Genomic DNA, 23,273 nt, shown 5'->3' with positions numbered 1-23,273 from the left:
CTTGGACAACAACAGTCAAATAAACCCTAACCCAACTCCAAATCCAAAACCAAAACCCACCCTCTACCCTTCTCATTTTCATATTTTTCTTGTTTCTTTTTACCCCTTTACCCTTTCGTTTTGTTTCTTCTCTCCTCCCACTATTTATTTGCCCTTTCCATCTTTTAACTTTTTCTCTCTATTTCATCATATAGTTTTGTGGCTTTCATCTCTGTCTCATTCTGTTTTTACTTTACCCTTCTCCTCTCTCCTTGCTCTTTTCTCCTTTCTCCTTTCTCCTTTCTCCTTTCTCCTTCTTCTTCTTCTCGTCATACCTCCTGCAATCACGTTTATCAGGTGTTTATGGCGGTTTTTCCACCAACAGGCTCTTCGAGCTTGGAGTTGACTATATCTGTACCTGGCTTCTCTTCATACCCATCTCTTCCTAATTCATCTGGTAATTAATTAGCCCACCAAGCTTATCTTTTCTCTATCTTCTTCATTTCTAGAGTTTGTTAGACTCAATTGATATTTGTGCCTTATTTGGCAAAACCTCACGCTCTCTATTATCTGTGAAATATTCCCAATAATTGTCTTTTTATACAAGTTTTAAACATATGATCTTTTTTTTGGGGGGGTTAATCAGTTTCACATGTGATATGATCTTTACCCGGATATCTTGCATGTGTCTCTCCTTCTTTTTACCTTTTTTCTTCTTCTTTCCCAATATTTGTCTATCTCTCTGTTGAAAATCTCCAAAACCCTAAGAAGCTTTCTCTTTTTCATGTCTCATAAAGAAAAGTTTGGTGGCTGAAATTTGTTTGAAGACTTTTCTTATAATATGTCAAAAAATTGTGAATCGGGTTTTGCAGTGAGAGGTTTGGACATAAACCAAGTACCATCAATACAAGCAGATCAAGAAGAATGGATGACAGCAGGCATGGAAGACGAAGAAGACAGCAGTAATGGATCAGGCCCTCCGCGGAAGAAGCTTCGTCTCACAAAGGAACAGTCTCGTCTTCTCGAAGAGAGCTTCCGACAACACCACACCTTAAACCCTGTACGTAGCTATACGTAAGCTGTGTTTATAGGATTAATTAAGCAAATACGTATGAATACATGTATATATAAAATATTGTTCAATAATTAATGGAGCACTGTTGTTGGTGTTTGCAGAAACAGAAAGAGGCGTTGGCGATGCAGTTGAAGCTGAGGCCACGGCAAGTTGAGGTGTGGTTTCAAAATCGTAGGGCCAGGTAATGTCTATATCTATGTCTATATGCGTGCTATAACTAGCTAGGGTCGTGGACTCATGGACTCATGGACTCATGGACTTAGAATTGGCCATTCATTAATTATTTTGTTGGTGGTTGGGATTTAAATATGCTGTGTACTATATATCTCTAGGTAATGTCCTTTTCAGAAATTATATTTATCGTTTGTATCTAATTCTTCTTATATCCTGGCATCCTGGCATGTCTGTGTATTTGTGCATACAATTATATATCTATCCAACTCTTGATGTTCATAGTGGTCAGTCACTTGTTGCGCTTGTGCACGCACGCACGTAAAGAATCTTTGGCAGATTTTATTTAAAAACTATAGAGAGTGCCTTCTCTTTGTCCAGTTTTCTTTTTAAAGCTAAAAGATGTCACTCAGAATATTCTTTTCTTTTTTCCTTCCTTTATTTCCTTTGCATGAAAATGGCTTAACCTAATATGATAATAATAATAATAAGAAAGTATGGGCAGTTTACCATTATATGTGGGTGGGTCAAAGTACAGATGCAAAATTATGATGCGGTTAAACTCGTGAGGTGAGCTTTTATGAAGGAAGATAATGATAGTCGTCTTCCAAAAGAATAAACAACATAATGATGTTGTGGTGCATTGATTAAGAGGATCACTACTTATATTGTTTGTAGCCTCGTGTGCGAGTCTCGTCAGTTTCATCACTCTAATAATAAGTACCTGCTTTGACTCGGTCGTTGGATGGACTAGCCATGCATTTATCATCATTATGTATCTTCATCATCGATTTTAATTTTTATGTACGTATGATTTACCACATCAACTCTCACATTATTTTAAGCCATAACAATTTGATTTCCTCAAATGATTAATTAAAAGTCTTTCCCTTTTTACTTGTTTTCTTTGTTAAAGTTCAACATGGACATATTTATTCTGGTTTTGTTTTTTCCCCCCCTGAGGTTTTGAGTGTTTTATAATACTAAGTATATTTAATGCACATATGTTATGGTTGGAAAATGGATGGATCAGTTATTACGTGCGAGTTCATTCATTCATTTTTATATCAAATAAGTTTTCCATGTCTTTTACACATATGCATGTGGTTTTCTATGTGTTTTACACATGCATGTATAGTTTTCAATGTGTTTCTTATGTATCATCCAACCAACCAAAAAAACATAGACCAAAAAAGTGTTTCTTATCATGTATGTAAAATATAATTATGTTATTGGTAATTAATTAATGTGACTGGTGATGCAGGAGCAAGCTGAAGCAAACAGAGATGGAATGCGAGTATCTGAAGAGATGGTTCGGATCACTGACTGAACAGAACAGGAGGCTACAAAGGGAGGTAGAGGAGCTGAGAGCCATGAAAGTGGGCCCACCCACCGTGCTTTCTCCCCACAGTTGTGAGCCTCTTCCGGCATCTACACTCACCATGTGCCCTCGCTGCGAGCGAGTCACCACCACCACCACCACCACTCTCGACAGGGACAGGGACAGAGGCGGCCCCACCAAGACCAACATTTCTTCCGCCCCCGCTACCACCTTGTCCTCTAAAGTGGCAACGCCCGCCCTCTAATCCCGGGGTGCTGGCTGCATTGTTTAGTTTGTAATTTGACCCAGTACTTGATCACGATCATCAATATCAATGGAAATAGTCAAAAGCGAAAGATTAGAGAATGTTCATATAATTAATTGTTTATACAAGGTGTTGGGTTGGGACACAAAACACTGACGACTTGTTAATGTTTCAATGTTGGTTTGTGTTAGCATGTTTGCCACTTTCGCCTAGCAATGATTTCAAACCCCATTTTGAAATTGCTTCAATCTTTAAGCAGTCATGTCAAACATAGAGACCTCAAAATGCGATAATGGGTTCAGTCCAAGAAACAACCCAATAAGATTTTCATAGGGAAAAGCCCTCTACACCAATATTTATAGCCCAGCTGTCGTTTTGATATCTTTCATTTTCTGATAATTGTTTGTTTTTGTTTTATTATGTTCGCAGATACGCTTGAATAAGAAGTTTGGTTAGAAGTGATGCAAAGGTTAGCCCAACGAGACCCCGATCGTAGGGAGGCCCAGACTTTGGGGTTTCATTTGTACAAGTGACGGAATCAATGGGCCTGTTACGACGACAATCCTTGTCCTTGGGGCAAAAACAACAATGGACTCAATTCACTTGATCCATTGACAACCTAAAATTGAAAAATATATGTGGCAATATGGGGGGTTGTAGAGTAACATCTGGTCCTCGGAAACGGGGGTTAAGTAGGGCAAAGTTAAGCATTGGCTTGTCTTGTAATCCATAATCATTTTACATGAACTACCTCCCTCCCTCCCAACCGAACACTTAGAATAAATTCACACACCTAAGGTACATATATCACATGGGCATCATCTTTATTCCAAATGGACGGTCATGGACGGTCATCACACATTATCATAAATTTAGTCACAAAGTTGATTTCCAACCTGTAATATAATATGTCAAAACATACACTCAACATGTCCCCAAGTTCCCATTTAATATGTTCCCCCCTTTTTTATTAATTAATTAATTAATTAATTATAATAAAATGGCAGAGGAATGAGAGTTTAGGTGAGGATGGAAATGGCAGAGGAATGAGAGTTTGTGTCACCAACTCAGAAAGAATGTTCTTTCACATGGTTGGCTTTGGGATTGAATAAACTAAGACCCCACCCCACAAGCACGAAATCTACTTGCTTGGTGTTGCTAACTTGCTACCTACACTAATTTTATTGCTGCTAGCCTGCTGCTCATAACATTTCCCTTGTAATTAGCAACCCTATCTTTATCATGATCAGAGCCCAAGATTGAGTCAACCTTGTTGTCAGTCACGACTCACGTGTACGTGGAACGGATAATTGCGGTTTAACAGTCCCCATTACGATGCATGTGAACGTGGTCTTCCCAATATTATACACTCGATGCATTTGGATTTGTGCCTAATTTAAAGTTGATATATATATGCCTATAAATAATCAACTTATGATCATCCAATCCAATTAAAGAGGAGCTTGTGAAAAACGAAATGCAAGTTGGTTTGCAATTCTCTTTTTTTTAGTTAATCAATTTCGGAATGCGGCATGAGCTCAATCAATAATGCTAGCAATTGCTTGGAAACCCTAAAATTGGGCCAATCTATGTTGACCGTTGGTACGAAGAAGAAGATATACGAAATAGGCCCAATGAGAATAACTGGAAGTCCTTAGCGGGCAGGCTGTGCGTATGTGTAGGTATATGCATTTGCATACCATTCACTTTTATTAAAAATATGGTACATAAATACGATATAATTAGCATTTTTGTTCGTATATTTATGGGCAAAAGGTCGATCTTAAAGTTAATAATTCATATTTGCTGTCTCAAACCCTACCACATTGTTTGGTAAGCATAAACAACGACCCTCCACAAAGAAAAGCCATGGTCCTAGATTCTTGCTTAAGTCGTCGCAATGCAAGCTTCTTTTTTAAGTACTAATATGTGGGGTTTAGAATTTGCACCCTTTATATAGGAGAAAGTGAAAAGTGCTTCAAGAAAGGAGAGTGATGCCTGGTGTGTTTAATTATTGTAAAATTGACCATACATATATATCCATGTGGGTCAATTTGGTGTGATTATGATCTAAATATGAATTAAGTTATGAGAAAACCATTTTCTAAAGATTGTTTATGAACTCAGCAAGCATATTGTAGTAATTTGGTGGCATGTTGGCATGGGGAAAGGGAAGATGATGAGGTTGGGGGGGCTCCAGCAGAAGCAGCAGCATGCATGGCCATGACTGATGAGCATGGGTTGTGGGGGACGCCCAAAGGCCTGACAGGCTCACATCTTTTGACTCAAACACGTTTCCTTAGCTAATTAAGCCTCTAGCTAAGCCTAAGCTACTAGCAATTAACTGCAGAAAAGGAGAGCCACTTGGAAGTGGAACCACTCATCTTTCGACCGTACGCGCACACATTTGTGGATTTTTGGACCTCTATCAACTTTTCTATATATATTATAACCTTTCTCTTTGGCTTTGGTCACATCTCAGTCATCTTCTCTTCTCTCTTTAACTCTAATAATGCTTGCTACTCTTGAGGTTATCAATTATATATAGCTTTTTATGACTTTGCAATATTTGATTCTTATGAAAAAAGTTCATATTGAATAATGTAAGTAAAAGTCATGCACCAAAATAGACCCCCTTCACAATTCTCATCATTGATTTCTTTTTTGGTAAATACCACGAGGTGTTCTCACACTTAAAAAATGAGATTAGTCTCTGCTCGAAATTCGGTTTGCTCCTGACCACAAAGTGCTTTCAACAGATTTCGAACCCCTGCAATACTCATTAATTAATTAATTAATTACTTTAAAATTGTCACGAAATTAAGGAGGAAGCTGCATGATGGAATCATAAAGATTTGAAAAGGTTCCAATCCAAGGGAATACAATCTTATATACCAAACTTTTTCATGCATGTATCTGTTTTTACTAGTAAAAAACTCTCATATCGCTGATAATAAAACAATATTATTCTTGTTTAGTCAGTATGATGACCAGAGGCATCAATAATTAATTGATTAAAAATCTGTTTAAAAAAACATGAATTGAATTAATCAATGGCTTTGATAAAAATAAAAATAAAATGGCGATGGGAAAGGAAGGGGGGTTGAGCTAATGATTTGGGTGATCCATTTCCATATATCAAAGGGAATAAAAGGAAGGTGGAAGTTCATGAGTGATAAACATCAGTCGCATTCACTTATACCTAAAATATTTGATCAGTCCTCTTTGGCCTTTGCTCTGCATGACTGAAAATACATTATCATGTCACGCAAAAGTAGGGACCTTTTGGCTGTGATTACCCACCGTCAAATTCCTCCCGAGCCCGACTCAAAACATGCATCATTTAAATAGGGAAAATTATAAACAAACTTAAGGGCTCTTTAGGACCCCAAAAGGTTTGGTTTCTGTTACCCACCTCTTTTCTTCTTCTTTTTTTTATCTACACCCACTATCTTGCATCTCATTTTTGTTTTGTGCCCATTTTCCCATTTTAAATAATTATGGCAAGAAACTGAACATTCTGATTTTTTGCATCGATACTTTATTATTTATTTAAATTTTATACTATCTTCATAATCCACGGTACCTACAAGAAGATAAAATTGGTCAAAAAAATATTTGATCCTTACGAAACAACAATATACCTATGAATAAAAAAGTATAAAATATACCAATTTTGAGATATGATAAAATCAATGTGACAATTATTAATAATTATTCACCTAAAACTTTGTTTGTTTATCGTCTTTATTTCTATATATGACATTAAATCATACAAGAAGAGTCGACAAAATAAAAGGGTGTATAGTATAGTATAGGGTAAAATATACATCGTTTTTTATATTTATAATAATAGTACTGAAGAGAGAGAGAGAGACAGAGAGAGAGAGAGAGAGAGAGAGAGAAGAAGGGTGTACCATGTTAAGTGGAAGAGTAGGATTGGATGGGCAAAATGATTGAATGTGCATGCATGCGAGAATTTGTTCGATAAAATGTTTGAGGATGTGATGGTCACAATCTGATGAACAATCAGTTTGATTGAATTGCAGGATCTCTGCCAAACTTTTAAGTACGTTGTGCTTCATTCTTTGACTCTGTTCAAACCAAATTTTGTCATCTTTAACCTCAATCTGCTCGCTTACTAGTTAGTGCTAAAATATTAAAACTATGAGAGAATATTTGTTTGTGGGAATTTTCTGTGTATTCTTCTCATTGTAGGAGGTCATATTTATAATACAACGAAACCTGAATGGGCAAGTAAATAATAAATTCCTAAATCTATTTACAGTAGGAAATCAGGAATTAAAGTAAATCAATTACAATTATAATAGGAATTCTTGGTGTGTAAGGAAAGTAAGTCAATATCCACAAGTCACGCCAACACTCCCCCTCACGTTGGTGCATAGATGTCGCCAATGCCCAACTGATCCAGTGAATTGTGGAATGCTTTACTGGAAATCGCCTTTGCCAAAATATCCGCCAATTGATCCTCGGATTTCACAAAATGCGCAATCTGGTCCATGTGTCGGGGTCGTTAGTCGAGAAGTCATAATCTGTGCAGCGGAAGATGCATAGGATACAGTTGAGTACGAATTGGGATCGGAATATGAGCCTGAGTCGAGGCCGGAGTCAGAGTTGAAATCGGGATCAGGGTCTGAATCAGAGCCAAATTCGGGGTTGGGGTCATCATCGGAGTGGGGTCGGGGTCGTCTTCGGAGTTGGGGTCGGGGTCGGGGTCGAGGTCGTCTTCGGAGTCAGGGTCGGGGTCGTCTTCGGAGTCGGGGTCGGGGTCGTTGTCGTCATAGTCGGAGTCGAGGTCGGGGTCGTCAAAAGAGGATCCTGATTCTGGATTAGGTTCGAGGTAAAAGTCTGCATCTATAGGAGCGGAGCCATCTGGGCACTCAACTCAACGATGGTTGGTGGAGAATGAGAGAATGAGTCGATGGTGCTACCTCTATGAGGGTTGAAAAAATCATCAACCCCCATAACACTAAATAAAATAATCTCTATTACAATAGGACAAAATATAATTGGTAAGTAACCAAAATTCTAATGAAATAAGGACTCGCCAACACTCCCCCTCAAGTTGGGCAAAGATATTTCGCAGGCCCAACTTGACAAGCGAGTCACAGGACACCATACTTGAGAAACACCAATTGTAGAGAAGATCTTTTAGTCAACCACGAGTGAAACAAGTGACAAACTAAAACAAAGTTCACAGCGGAAACACAAGAGCAAACCCTAAAAAATAGGGCACATAGCAAAACACAGAAACCCTGTGAGCACGGGTGTGGATAAGGCAGAACACAGAAACCCTGTGAGCACGGCAGTAGGTAAGGCAGAACACAAATTGTGTGAGCACAGCAATTGATAAGGCAGAACACCGAAACCCCATGAGCACGGCAGTGGCAACAATAAATTCTTCTATATAAACTTTAGTTAATTCACTCAGACACAACTTCTCTTCAATCTTCCTCTCCCCTTGAAGAGAAGGGGACGTCGGAGTCAAGAAATAAGCAACATCTTCATGGAAATATGTCAAGGTAATTGGGATAGGTCAATAAACATATCCCTTTCACTCCCCCTCCCCCCCCTCTCAAGGGGGGAGAAGAGCACTTAAATTTCAAGAAGAACACAAGCACAGGTCCCTAGATCGAACCTGGCTCTGATACCATGCTAAAATATTAAAACTATGAGAGAATATTTGTTTGTGGGAATTTTCTGTGTATTCTTCTCATTGTAGGAGGTCATATTTATAATACAACGAAACCTGAATGGGCAAGTAAATAATAAATTCCTAAATCTATTTACAGTAGGAAATCAGGAATTAAAGTAAATCAATTACAATTATAATAGGAATTCTTGGTGTGTAAGGAAAGTAAGTCAATATCCACAAGTCACGCCAACAGTTAGGTGGTAACTTACTATACTGCGATTGAATCATTTGACTTCTTTTTTTCACCAATTTATTTCTTTAGCAGCAGGGGATCCTGAAATACGATTCATTTTTATCAATTTTTTTTTTATTTTTTATTTACAGACAAGAGCAACCAGAATTAGACCAAAATAAAGAAAACTAGAAACGAAAGTGGAAAAAGAAGATAGAAGACTGTCCACGTCATTGAACAACCTATTACCACACGAGTACTACCACGTGTAGGAGGAACCCATGTTGGGTTAAGCTAATCATATTAGGCGGTCAATTCCTAACCCAACCACCTTTCACTTCACACACACATTACATGTACACATACACCCCCTCTCTCTCTCTCTCTCTCTCTCTCTCTCTCTCTCTCTCTCTCTCTCTCTCTCTCTTGTCACGGCCCCAAATCTATAGGAACTAGGTACAATATTGCACACGCTCACTCTCTCACTCTACACACGAAAAAAATCATAAAAGACTTAACAAGAATTAAAAATACTCTCATAACATATCATATGTTAAGAAAACGAAAGCTTTGAAGTCACATGTTGGAAAATTTAAGATGCTCGTATTGAAAACGGAATAGGAATCAACAGACAAATAAGTTCGTATAAAATGTAAACAAAAGACTTATCTTTGCAGCAGGAAAATAGACTCTCACTTGATGCTGATGGGATTTAAAGTTTTTAAATTAAATAAATTAAAAATGATATCGGCAACATATACGCGCCTGAGTGTGTATGTATATCTATAGATTATATCTAATCTCTTATCTGTGTGGCCTCCTATATATATTCCCTCCAAAGTTACTACAACCCCTTGTAAAATCACTCCCTCCCTTCCCCTACTCTCTCTCTTCTCTCTTCTCTCTTCTCTCTCACACACTCTCATCAGTGTTTCCCTCTCTCTATCTCTCTCTAGGGTCATCAGCCGTATGAGAAGAAAAGCACACTGACTGAGCGCAGCCAACAACACCTGCACAAGAGAACGTGCCCAATAATCCCTCTCCCAATCCCCCAGTTCGTTATCTAACGGTTTTCCCCTTCTTCCCATTTTGCCCTTTCCCTCTTCTCCAATTCACATCCAAATGCCACCAAACCTCCACCACCACCGCCACCACCAGATCTGAACCCAAACTCTGAATTACTAAGCCAGGCGAAGAGCCTTTGCACTTTTCTCTTCCCTTCTCTTCTCTATCACAAACACAAGTTGATAACTAACCAATTCAAAATGATATCGTGGCACGACCTTTACAACGTCTTAACGGCGGTGGTGCCGCTGTACGTTGCCATGATCTTAGCCTACGGCTCCGTCAGGTGGTGGAAGATCTTCTCCCCTGACCAGTGCTCCGGCATCAACCGCTTCGTCGCCATCTTTGCCGTCCCTTTACTCTCCTTCCACTTCATCTCCACCAACAACCCCTACACCATGAACTTCCGCTTCATCGCCGCCGACACCCTCCAGAAAATCATCATGCTCTTCGCCTTGGGCCTCTGGACCAACTTCACCCGCAACGGTAGCCTCGAGTGGATGATCACCATTTTCTCCCTCTCCACCCTCCCCAACACTCTCGTCATGGGAATTCCCCTCCTAATCGCCATGTACGGCCACAAAATCCCCGAATCCGGCAGCCTCATGGTGCAAGTGGTGGTCCTGCAGTGCATCATTTGGTACACTCTCCTCCTCTTCCTCTTCGAGTACCGCGGCGCCAAGCTCCTCATCATGGAGCAGTTCCCCGAAACCGCCGCCTCCATCGTCTCCTTCAAAGTCGACTCCGACGTCGTTTCGCTCGACGGCCGCGATTTCCTCGAGACCGACGCCGAGATTGGAGACGACGGTAAGCTCCACGTCAAGGTCCGCAAGTCCAACGCCTCCCGGCGGTCGCTCTCCGCAATGACGCCTCGGCCATCTAACCTTACAGGCGCAGAGATTTACAGCTTGAGCTCGTCCCGGAACCCGACTCCGAGGGGCTCGAATTTCAACCCCTCCGATTTTTACTCCATGATGGGAGTTCAAGGCTTCAACACGAGGCACTCCAATTTCGGACCCGCCGACTTGTATTCGGTTCAGTCCTCCCGAGGTCCGACTCCGAGACCGTCAAATTTCGAAGAGACTCCAATGCCGCAGGCGCAGACGGTTACGTCTCCGCGGTTTGGGTTTTACCCGGCGCAGACGGTACCGGCTTCATACCCGGGGCCGAATCCCGAGTTCTCGGCCCCTGTCAGTAAAAGCAGTACCAAAAACCAACAGCAGCAACCGCAAGTGGCAGCGCAACAGGCTTTGAATAATGGTGCTACTAAAACGAATAGTCATCCACATGATGCTAAGGAGCTCCACATGTTTGTTTGGAGCTCCAGTGCCTCCCCTGTTTCGGAAGGCGGTGGGCTCCATGTATTTGGCGGTACTGATTTTGGCGCGTCCGAGCAATCTGGACGGTCCGATCAGGGCGCTAAGGAGATAAGGATGTTGGTTGCTGATCACCCCCAAAATGGAGAAAACAAAGGTAACTAACCACTATTCTGTTGGGCATTAATTAATAATTCAATATTTTTATAATTTAATTTAATGAATGTGTAGTGGCTGTTACTGAGAGTGGTGGTGGTGAGGGGGTGTATGGTGGAGAAGCGTTTAGCTTTGGCGGGAGGGGTGGTGCTGCAGAGGGAGAGGAAGAGAGGGAAAAAGAGGGACCCACTGGGCTCAACAAGGTGGGTTCGAGCTCAACAGCTGAGCTACACCCAAAGGGCGGTGGAGGTCCTGAGCACGATCCGTCTGGTAGCGGAAAACAAATGCCTCCTGCGAGCGTTATGACCCGTCTGATCTTGATCATGGTGTGGCGCAAGCTTATCCGCAATCCCAACACGTATTCTAGTCTCATTGGTCTCATCTGGTCTCTGATCGCTTTCCGGTGAGACAACTTAAAATGAAGTTTAATGATTGATTTCCTATTTAGATTGTTTGTTACAAATTTTGAACATATTTATTTACAACGTATATACTTGTAGGTGGCATGTGGCGATGCCGAAAATAATAGCCAAGTCAATCTCCATACTGTCCGATGCTGGGCTAGGAATGGCTATGTTCAGCTTAGGTGAGTTAATTGTTTCTTAATTTCAATTAATTTATAAGTAAATTGCTAATTCCTTCTCTCCAATAATACCAAATTAATAACATGCATGGTCGGGGTTTGTATTAGAGTAGGAACAAGCATAATAAATAACTTTCAGAAGCATAATAATAATAATCTGTGAAATTGAATGAGTTGCGGCGCCTATATCTTCGTGGCAAAATTTGAGTCGTTGGTCAATATTTGTTTGGCACCGTGATTTGTATTCTATCAAAACCATCCATCCATCCACTGGTTCTTTTCTTACAGCTTTTGTACGTAGTTTTAAACTTGGACTATAAATGGGTATTGACCACCCGACATGTGGGGTCCTGCTCTTGCGGTCCAGGGTCGGTGGGCATTGGTTGTCACAGATGCCAATTCGCTCTAAATTAGTGAAGGTAGTTGAAACCCAGCTGAAACCCCCCATAATTTTTTTATTTTTTTATTTTTTAAAAAACAAATAATAATAATAATAAGCAGCTTAATTACTTAGCTTTAATTACTATACTGAATTACTGATTATTTACTGATGAAATTAGGTCTGTTCATGGCACTTCAACCCAAGATAATTGCTTGTGGGAACTCGGTCGCCGGATTTGCAATGGCTGTGAGGTTCCTGACTGGCCCAGCCGTCATGGCTGCTGCCTCCATTGCTGTTGGCCTGCGCGGTACCCTCCTCCATTTAGCTATTGTCCAGGTACACTTCATCATCACCTTTATTTTTAATTATTTATTCAGATATAATTGTTTAATTAATGTTAGTAATGAACATATATATATATATATATAGGCTGCCCTTCCGCAAGGAATTGTTCCATTTGTGTTTGCCAAGGAGTACAATGTCCATCCAGCCATTCTCAGCACTGCGTAAGTAGAGACATATTACATGTCAAACTCAATTAGTAAAATATAATTCTATGTCGGTTAATTCACTCTTATTTTTTCATTTATCTTTTAATTAACTAATTAATGAACTTAACTTAGCTTAACTGTAAAAATTGCAGGGTTATATTTGGAATGTTGATAGCGTTACCAATTACTCTTGTCTACTACATTATTCTCGGACTGTAAATGTTTGTTGTCATAGAAGCTTAAACACAAGAGAGTTGTATGTTGTGGCGCAATTGTGTCACACTTTAAATTGTGATTTTGGAGTATGTACCTACAAGCTTGATGAGGGATTTTCCGGCATATGAGAAAGAAGCTAGCAGGAGGAGGAATTCGGCAAGGTTGAAGGTTTTTATTCCAAATTTTTGGGAGCAAAAGTAATAGATTTTTGACTTTTTGTAATTAAAGAAGGGGAAGCCCTGTTATAAGGATCATGCTCCCATTAGAGGCCAAAGTTTATCTTAATTTATGAAAGCTTGTTGGAAGGGAGCAACGCAACGCAAGTCTGTGTAGCCTTGAGAGGAAAAGAAGGAAAAGCATATATCCCTAAATCAATCATATATATCTAATTCTCTTCATTTCGTCAGTCAGGTCAGGCCTCCGATTTCAAGCAAATTCGTCCTTTATTGTATAAAAGAAGTGACAATTGAAATTGGTTCATGAATATATGGAAGACAAAAGAATAGGTGACAAAAATATTAAAGATGGCATTTTATTTTTATATAATTTATCATTTTCCTAGTATAGTATAGTTTTCTTGTCTAGGTTTTTTTGTCTTCTTAACTTTGTTCCCAGTGATGATTTTGATGATATACTATCCGGGGAATGTGGATCCGGAAATTATTTGAGTTTGTCGTTATTGAACTAATTTTTCTACTGGAAGTGATTAGTACCAAAAAAACTTGGACAGGGGAGACATTAATTTTGTCAATCACCTATGTTAATTAGGTGTTAATAAAAAGTGAGTCAAAGACAGAGGATGGATTTTTCAGCAAGGATAAAGACTTGTGAATGGACCACCCTCTTCTTCTTGATATTATGCAAGCGAAAGCAACTTGTGGAGACTTTTTGTAGTTGGGTTAGAGCAAGCAAAGGCATTTGGTTGAATTTTAATTGAAACCACATTGTCTTTCTTCTACCATTTTGTATATGGATGCACAAAAAGGAGGGGCTTTGAAGTTGCTTGCTGCTTCTTCTTCTCTTAAGATAAAAAGTGAGATGAGAAAAAGCGGAAAAGTTGATAAGCTCGAGTCAAAAAGCAATTTAGGCTTAGGTTACTTTGTAGCTTTTCGTTTTTGATGCGCCCGCAACCCTACCCTACTTTTGTTAGTTTTTATTTTTTTAATTTAGGAGGCCCATAGGCCGACTAGGCAGTGGTGGGCTGGTCAGCAGTTCAACTTTTTTTTTTTTAATAAATAAGGAAAATGATAGCACGTGATGGGTGGCAATCAATTTGTGTATGTCACTCATTCATTCATAATGATCACAGAACATCACCTCCTCCCACAAGTCGAAGTCGGTTGTGGTGATCATCAGCCTCATGACGCCAGCTCTAAATCTCAATACGAATGATTTGACAGATCTTCCATGTAATTTTCGGCTTGTATATATGTATGTATTTCGTGAAAACAATGTACAATTCATTTTCATAAAAAATATGCAAAACTTCACACAGGCATTGAGGAAGAAGAAAAATACGAAACGAAGGTAGGTTGCAAAGTGTAAATTGTTTTTGTTACAACCTTTTAATTATAAAGTGACATGTCCTTAATATTACATCCAATGGATTACAGATTTTCGATTTTCTTTGTTCTGTTTATATATATAAATAAACAAATTTTTTCTCTTTATGCATGCAAAACTTATACGCGTCTGCCCATTTCTTTCTCATGTCTTACTTCTTTTAGCGCTTACACTTAATAACACTTCCACCCATTTGCCAAGTCAAGGGACAAGGGTAAGACAATGGATGTTACTATTCACATGAATAGTGGCAGCCCTTGCAAAATGCTTGTTGTGTTTCCATCCATTGCCATGGCAAAAGGCAAATACTATTCACTTAATTTTTAATTTTTTTTTACTTAAATGATTAATTTGGATAAGATTTTCGGTTGCTAAGTGTCCATATTTATTAAAAAATTCACATCTCAAATTTCAGATGAGATTTTCAATTGCCACGTGTCAATATTTATTATAAAATACAAATTTCATATTTCAAATAAAATTTTCACCCTCTAAAATTATATCACGTGTCATCTTTATCTTATACATCCCTTTATAAAACTAGAGCCTACTCAGATCTCTCACACCATATCCTCTCTATCCTTTCATTTCTCAAATTTTAGAAAACACATTCCACTCTTAATGTCTTACATGAGGAGGTGCTTGGAGAGGCAAGAGCGAGCAATTGAAGAAAGAAGTTGCAAACGAGTTGAATAACAAAGGGAGGAGGAAGAAGATGATGAACAAGTTGCCATTGCAGTGGGTATGCTCCATCTGTCAAGCCAAAGCTACCACCATGGTTCACAAGTCGGTCGTGGCCCTAACGTAGACAGACGTAAGCATTTTCGGAGTAAGAATCTTTTGGAAGATTATTTTATTTTAAATTCGTTGTACTATATTGTTAATTTTCGAGGGCGATATAGAATGCATAAATTTTTTGGGATTTTTTTTTTAAATTTCAATTTTTTTTAACAAAAAAAAGGGCAACTGTTGGATTGGAGGGATCGGACAAGCCACATGGCTTCTAGCCGTTGGCGGAAATCAGGGCTGACGCCTGGCTGGCGTTAGCGCATAAAAGTTTCAAACTGAGGCACTGACGTCAGCTGCCCTCTGACATGAGCTTGAGCTCGTTTTGCCTTTGCGCTTGCTCAGGTTGGTGGTCCCCACCATTTGCCCAGGCTGTAGAAGCTCGAAACTAGGCTAAGGCCCCTTCTTACTCGAGCTTCCCTTGTGGGCTGGAAATGTTCTAAATGGTCTTCAAAGATCAAGATAATGGAGAATAGAAGACTGATGTCACCTAAACCCTAATCTTCAACCTTCATTAACTTTCGTGCGCCCATAAATTAAGGCCATCTTTCAAGTACTAATTAATATGTACATTAACTATTATCTCCTCTAAACTAATAATAACTAGTGTGACTACGTGAGTACTGAGAAATATTTTTGTTCACCACCATAATTTTCAATACTTAACACTTGTTTATAGCTATAACCATAATTAACTCTTTATTTTGTATTTATGAAACTATGGTTATGCTCATAGACACATATTAAGTGTTGAGAATAATGATGATGAGAGTACAGTTTAAGTTAAGGTGATGAGCAAAAATACTCTCGTGAATACTGTACAATGAGCATGCAAAAGCCCATCCATATTTAAATGTTATTAATTTGGTGAGTGTTGGGATTAGGCATTTGGCAAAACCCGTATCCCAAGATTTGAATTAAGGAGACGGTGTCGATATGGGAGGGAACATACGCACTACACAGTGGAACACTAGGTGTTAACTAAAACCCAAGCAATATAAGTTATTATTATATGATCTCTGTAAAAAAAAAAAAAAAAAAAAAAGATGATGGAAGAATATATATATACACACACATATAGGAGGAGGAAACTAATAAATAAGACGAAGACAAGAATTAGGCCGTAGATCACGAAATTAAAGATAAGGAAGAAGAGAGGCAAGAAAGACGACCAACATGCTCGCTCCATGATATCCAAAAGAGGTCCAAAGCAGGCAGAAAGGCAGGCTGAACGCCCGCCAGAACGCGAAAGCGATGGTGTTGGAGTTTGCAAATGGGTGAGTTACGAAAACCGACGACTCATGAACCCTAGATCCATGTTCACGGTACACTTTCACATGCATTTGTAGCCACAATCCAACAAAATTTAGTTCTCACCCCCACGTGTGCACTCTGCTCCATCAACCTCAGCCTCACCTTTTAATTTCTCATTATCTCTATCTATAATCCTACTGGCTAATTCTATCAAAAGAATGAAGAAATCAATCAATCGTTCCATCCATGTTAGGAAATAAGTTGACATTAATTAGGGTAATTAAACAAATAATATGTTAATCTCGAGATTTGGCAAACAACATCAAGTTATTGTTTTAGATGATATTTTTGAGCCCATAAATGGATGATAGATGATAGATGATAGATAGACCACAATTATTATGTGCAGTGCATATGCATGGCATGGCACCACCAGTATGATTGTTGATCGATGTGGACTAAATGGCGGGGCCTGAGAGCAATGGCATGGACGATTAAAGATTGATCATCGTACAGTTCAAGCACACAGGTGGCTAAAGCATTAGGGCGGGGCCCATGCTCATGTGGATGCCCATACTTTGGTCATGTGGAGCTAATTAAAGGAGGTTTTTTTCTTTCTTTTTTTTTCTTTTTTGACGAAAAATTAAAGGAGGTTTGAAACAACTAACATTGTAGCCAAACATGCCATGGTTAGCTATGTATAATTGCTCACTGAGGAGGGAGGCCCCCGTAGATAAACGGAAGGAAAGGATACATATAGAGAATCCAAGTAAGGTAGGGACTGTTTGGAGGAACCAAGTTTTGCAGAGCTTTTGGACTTTGCAGGAAGCACTTTTCTTTGGATACAAAGGGAATGGACCCCAATGTGACACGAACCACACTTCTCTCTCTCTCTCTCTCTCTCTCTCTCTCTCTCTCTACGTTAGCTAAGGTCTAACTGAAGGGTCCTACCATTTTAAGACTCTTTAGTCTTTACCTTTGCAAAGGGAACTTTGTGTTGTGTGGATGATATATAAAATATGGAAGGCCTCAGAAACAAGCAGTACAGTCCCCACAAAGCACTTCAACCTGAGTGCCTTAAAAGTCCAGACCCTTTGAACTGAAATCATATCATCACTACATTTTTGCAGCTCAATTCTCTGCATGATTCATGGTTTTGTGGCTAATTTATTCGACACTTTAAGTCGTACACAGTACACTGCCATCACTTTGTACTTCACACACACACACACTCTAAGTGTCTAAGATCTGAATGGTGGTGTGGTGGTGGTTGGCAATCTAAAAGATACGTGTCGCTAGACGATATTGGTCCATATATATATATATATATATATATATGTATGCGTGAATGATTGGAATTCGACAAATAATGAACTTTGGTTTTTGATTTTACTAAAATTACTTACATGGAAATGGTAATGAAGTTCAATATGTGTAGCAGCACGTAAATAGCCTCGGACATAATAATTATATAATAATTAATGGATGATTAGGTGGGAGTAGGGCAGACAATATAAAAAACATATGGTGGTGTCCTCGTGCGCGTGGCTTGATTCTCCAGCATACATGGGGGCCATGCTTCAAAGTCTGCAGGCAACACCCCATCCAAATCAAATCTTGCCAATGCCAATTATGTAACTATGATTATACTGCGTGACTAAATCAGTTACATGAAATATTATGCTCCTTTATCCGATTTTGATATAACAAAATTTATTCGGGTGGTAACATATATATACCCTAAACTGAACCTAACTCATGCTTTTCAGATAAGTTATTATATATAATATATAGATATACAAGGAATTGGTATTAAATTCGTGCAAGTTGGTGTTGGAGGCTTTTGGGTTGGGTTGGGACCAAAACAATAAAGGCGTGGTGCAGATGAAAATAAATACATACAAACAAAAATGAATCAAAACATGGAGAGAGATAGAGAAGGGGGTGGTCATGCCGTCATGGTCAGTGTAGGGTGAACAACGAACAGGAGCCAGCACAGAGATGGACCAACAACTGCTGTGGCTTTGGGACCATTTCCATTCCATTCCAGTCCATTAGGGTTTTGGGTTGGCTTGAGAGTTGAGACTATTGACAGAGACAGAGAAAGACAGTGCATGTAAAAGCAAAGAAAATTTCTTATTATAAGCCAATAAGCGATTTCACAACATATACATACGCCCACCTTCTATCTAACTCCATCGATCGGATCGGATGTCAGGCCCCATCCATGTCCCTTTCTGATTATTGCACCTCTTTTTTGCCTGCTTTTATTTGTTTGAATTCACACACACACACAGATATATATATATATATATCATCTAGCCTTTGGAATTTATTTAGTTTGGACCAATAATATAAATTGGTGTGTATCTAGGGATAATGCCATAAGCTAATGCCTGCACAGCAAGGAAATGTCGAGCTGTGGACCTCTATCAAGGCAAACTTTATGTTTAAATGCGAGTTGATACTATAATTTTAATCCAATTAATTGCTTTATTATTTTTCATGAAAATAATCAATCTCTGCACAACCAATTGTTAAACCATGTTTCATTATTTTTGGCTACAAGTGAAGCCAGAGCCCAAAACACAATAAGCTAATAAAGATGGAGGTCCAACTAGAAGATTTAGAACGGCCCAACTCAATGCATTCATTTATTTCACGTATCCAAAAAGGATGTATGGGAGACTAATGATAAATAAGTAGTCCTCAATGTGTATCGGATTTGAATGTCTCGTGTAAACATGGGCCGCTAGACCAATTGACATCATGTTTCACAAAAGAAAAGAAAAACAAAAGAGAAATCCATGCAACCCAAGAATTGTTGGTACAAGTTTTTGCTAATGAAGATGTAAGTTGGGTGTAATACGGGGCTTACATTAAAATGAAACTCGTACAAACATTAACTCCATTGGCTAATCGCTAAAACAGGCGAACCATTGCTTTACCCAAAACCAGGACATTGTTTGCAATTTAAATTTCTTTCCAGTCACACCAATATTATATTTCTTGATTGCTTGCTTCCTAGAGATCAGAGAGAGAGAGAGAGAGAGAGAGAGAGAGAGAGAGAGAGAGAGAGAGAGAGAGTGAGAGAGAGAGAGAGATACTAATTAGTATTGGGAAAATTGTGTAGCATATAGTTAAAATAAAGAGTAACAAAATGTCTGATCAAGCCATGAAAAAGATGGAAGAAGGTGGCAGCTCGGGTACAGACAGCACAAATTCTGGGATTTGCTCTTCTTCTGAGATTGTTCAACTTACCCAAAAGGTAACGCCTTGTGGGTGGCTGATGGATCTCACTGAGTATTATATATATCATATTCATATATGCATGCATAATACCTAATTAAACCTCCTCACGTGCAGGTAATTGCAGAGGTGATTGGGACATATTTCGTGGTATTTATCGGGTGTGGTTCGGTAGCAGTGAATAAGATTTACGGTTCTGTAACATTTCCAGGGATTGCAATTACTTGGGGATTAATTGTTATGGTCATGGTCTATTCCGTTGGCCATATCTCCGGCGCCCACTTTAATCCCGCTGTCACCGTCACCTTTGCCATCTTTCGCCACTTTCCAGTCAAAGAGGCATGACTCTATATATAATCCCAATTAATTAACTAACTAATTACATTCTTGATGTTAATTAATTAATTTGTAATACTTGCATTGCATTTGCAGGTGCCTCTATATGTTGTGGCGCAGGTGTTAGGATCCATCCTTGCAAGCGGGACGCTATGCCTTCTTTTGGACGTACCCCAAACCGCATACTTTGGTACTTTACCAGTTGGATCAGATATTCGATCTTTGATCATTGAGATCATTGCCTCCTTTCTTTTGATGTTTGTTATTTCAGGCGTTGCCACCGACAACAGAGCTGTTAGTATATAATTAATATCTTTCTTCATTTTTATATTAATCAACTTCCATCTCCTGGATATATTCATTTTACATTTTATATATATATATGCATGCAGATTGGAGAACTGGCAGGAATTGCTGTAGGAATGACAATAGTGATCGATGTCTTCGTTGCCGGGTACATATATACATTTATGCATGGACCGCTGATTTTCCACATCTTTACCTAAAAATTTGCTTCGCAGTTATAATTAACATGATAATAGCTAGTTAAAGAAATTGAATATATATGCATGCAGGCCAGTATCAGGGGCATCAATGAATCCAGCGAGGAGCCTAGGGCCAGCAATTGTGATGCACACATACAAAGGACTGTGGATTTACTTTGCAGGTCCAATAGTGGGCACCGTACTCGGTGGATTTGCCTACAATTTGATTAGATTTACTGACAAACCACTCCGCGAGTTAACCAAGAGTGCTTCCTTCATCAAGTCCCTCTCCACTAAACCTTGATCATCCTATTCATTCATTACTTCATTTGCATCCGTTTATTTATTACTGCTTCGGCGATCGGATCCATCATCTTCTCCATCCACCCCGGCTGCACGCAACCATATATGTGGACATATGTATATCCTAACCCTAGGGCGTATGGTACCATATATTAAATTATAATTAGTTTCTTATTCTGTGCAAGGGATTAATCGAAACTCATTTCTAGGTGTAATTGTACTTTCTTTTCCATTTTCTATGTACAATGTTGTACAAATCTGTGTCATTTTTTAGATACCTAGCTAATAAAACTTCGAAAGCAGAAATCATGGCTAGCAAATTACAACTTGTCTTTTATTTGTTACTCTTCCAAAATAACGCTTGATTTCCAATATGACCATGCGATAGTTTACAGTTTATGAATTTATATATCTATAAAGGTAGCCTGTCATGTGAGATCTAGTGTGACAGTTTCATGTGATAGATGACTCATGATGAAGCCATAGACTTTCCCATCTGATAATCCCTCCCACCAAATCTTAATTTCTAGCTACCCCTGTTGAAGGAAAAAAGTGATCATCCTAACATAATTTCACCACCACTAATTAAATAACGAGGTTTTATTATTTTAGGTTCGACCCATTCGAGACGTAAGTCTCTTAATTACAATCCCTTGCTTCAAGGGAACACCCTTTGATTCCATCATAAAGAAACAGAACGTGTGTGTTTGATTTTGCAACTGCTCCCAAGTCCAACCCCAGGATGCCTACGTATCCCTTGCGGGAATCAAGCCACTCATAGTTCAAAGAATCGCAATGAATAAATGACTCATTGCGAGGGAAATTTGATTTGAATTGTATTGAGAAGTGTTTGAGTGAATTTAGCTGAATAAACCAGGGATTCGATATGGAATTGCATTTGGGATGGTTGCATCTAGATTGAATCTCTAGATTGCCTACGTACCCTTTCAAAGGGATCAAACCAACGTAGTTCGGAATTTAGAAATTAACGGGTAAGTGTGGCCCACTAATTGAGAATTTCTGTTTGAGAGACTTGGATTTAATCTCGTTAGAGTTTTCATGGGTAGATGACCCATGAAAAATTGGATGGTTTTGTACCACTTTCGTTGTTGTCAATGTCCAAGAAAAATAATGAGTAATTTTAATTATCCCATTAATTTTTCCTAAACATTGACGATTGCGTTTGGGAAAGTGTTTTGGCAAAATTTGGTTAAGATAAACCAGATATTTAAATTTGATTGCGGTTGCGTCTATTGGGATGCTAGACTGCCTACGTACCCTTGACGGGATCAAACCGATGTAGTTCCAAATTTTGGAAATTAATGGGTAAGTGTGACCCACTAATTGAGAATTTGTGTCTTTGAGACAATTTGGAGATTTTCATAGGTAGATGACCTATGGGAAAAATTGGAAATTAATGGGTAAGTGTGGCCCACTAATTAAGAATTTGTGTTTGAGATATTTGAATTTAATCTCATTTGGAATTTGCATGGGTAGATGAACCATGGGGAAAATTGGATGGTTTTATACCATTTTTCTTTTTGTCAATGTCCAAGAAAAATAATGAGTAATTTTGATGAACCCACTAATTCTCTACAATTGACATTTGCGTTTGTATCCATGCATGATTTGGAGGATTTGAGATTAATGGGTTTTTGTGGTTGACAAGCCTGTTAATCCATATTGATGCTCCTTTGGTATCTTTTGAGTGCGAGCTGGATGCTCGTAGCACGGCCAATCATTTATCTGGAATGGAGTCATGGACACAGTATGGTTGAGTCGCTTGGCACTCCTTTTTGAATAGCTTCTTTGCCACAGTGATTGATTCCTATATTTCTTGTTGAGATTTTGTGGGCATGTTTGGTAGCCGTCTTGCATTTGAGAATTGAGGCAGATAGACCTCAATGACGTAAGCATTTTATTGAGCCTTCTTGACCGTCAATTGATTTAGTTCTCATGAACCCTTGCTGACACTTTTGTGCACTTGCTTGCATAGCTTGGTACTGCAAGTAGTGAACTCACATCTTCGTCCCTTGGAATACAAAGGAGCACAAGTGCCTGGACACTTTGTTTTCATTTGTTGCAGTCACCAAAAGTAATGTGAGGAACTTGAAAAGGCCTTGGTTTCAAACCTTCACTTTGTCTTCTATCTGTGTGAAGCTCAATGCTTGTTTTATATTGTAAAGCATATTGCTGAGCTTAGTGGACATTTACAAAGAATGGGCCCTCTCAAACAATCACGCCTCTGACTATTTTTTTATCGTCTTTGACTTCTTGACGTCGGTACAAGCCAGCTACTCTTGTGGCTTGATTTTCCATTCCGTTTGTCATTGGCATGGGGCCTTTTGCTTCTCCATGAAGCAAAAGAAAAGTATTGTATCTCCTTGAT

At 39.0% G+C, this 23,273-nt stretch overlaps 3 protein-coding genes across 5 annotated transcripts; all 3 read left to right on the top strand.

The window, feature by feature from the left end:
* On the top strand, positions 80–3,004 carry LOC18793312 (homeobox-leucine zipper protein HOX3). Its single transcript, XM_007223856.2, has 4 exons — positions 80–436; positions 852–1,039; positions 1,156–1,235; positions 2,490–3,004. Exons 1-4 carry the CDS (start codon positions 343–345, stop codon positions 2,809–2,811), a joined length of 684 nt encoding a protein of 227 aa, XP_007223918.1. The 5' UTR covers positions 80–342; the 3' UTR covers positions 2,812–3,004.
* LOC18792558 (auxin efflux carrier component 3) lies at positions 9,418–13,576 on the top strand. 3 transcript variants are annotated; one of them, XM_007226905.2, is made up of 6 exons: positions 9,484–11,237; positions 11,312–11,639; positions 11,737–11,822; positions 12,380–12,537; positions 12,631–12,707; positions 12,845–13,576. In XM_007226905.2, exons 1-6 carry the CDS (start codon positions 9,965–9,967, stop codon positions 12,909–12,911), a joined length of 1,989 nt encoding a protein of 662 aa, XP_007226967.1. In that variant the 5' UTR covers positions 9,484–9,964; the 3' UTR covers positions 12,912–13,576. The 3 variants fall into 3 exon arrangements, with proteins under 3 accessions (XP_020409562.1, XP_020409563.1, XP_007226967.1); XM_020553973.1 differs by lacking the exons at positions 12,631–12,707; positions 12,845–13,576 and adding an exon at positions 12,187–12,238 and having other exon boundaries at positions 9,418–11,237; positions 12,380–12,472; XM_020553974.1 differs by lacking the exons at positions 12,380–12,537; positions 12,631–12,707; positions 12,845–13,576 and adding an exon at positions 12,108–12,197 and having other exon boundaries at positions 9,418–11,237.
* On the top strand, positions 19,554–21,017 carry LOC18788372 (probable aquaporin NIP-type). The gene is made up of 5 exons (XM_007226148.2): positions 19,554–19,779; positions 19,878–20,099; positions 20,193–20,390; positions 20,489–20,550; positions 20,672–21,017. Exons 1-5 carry the CDS (start codon positions 19,672–19,674, stop codon positions 20,883–20,885), a joined length of 804 nt encoding a protein of 267 aa, XP_007226210.2. The 5' UTR covers positions 19,554–19,671; the 3' UTR covers positions 20,886–21,017.

This window comes from Prunus persica, chromosome G1 (genome assembly GCF_000346465.2).
Source record: "Prunus persica cultivar Lovell chromosome G1, Prunus_persica_NCBIv2, whole genome shotgun sequence".
NCBI lineage: Eukaryota > Viridiplantae > Streptophyta > Magnoliopsida > Rosales > Rosaceae > Prunus > Prunus persica.
The sequence above is the reverse complement of the archived record's forward strand: the minus strand, read 5'-3'. Positions and strand labels throughout refer to the sequence as shown.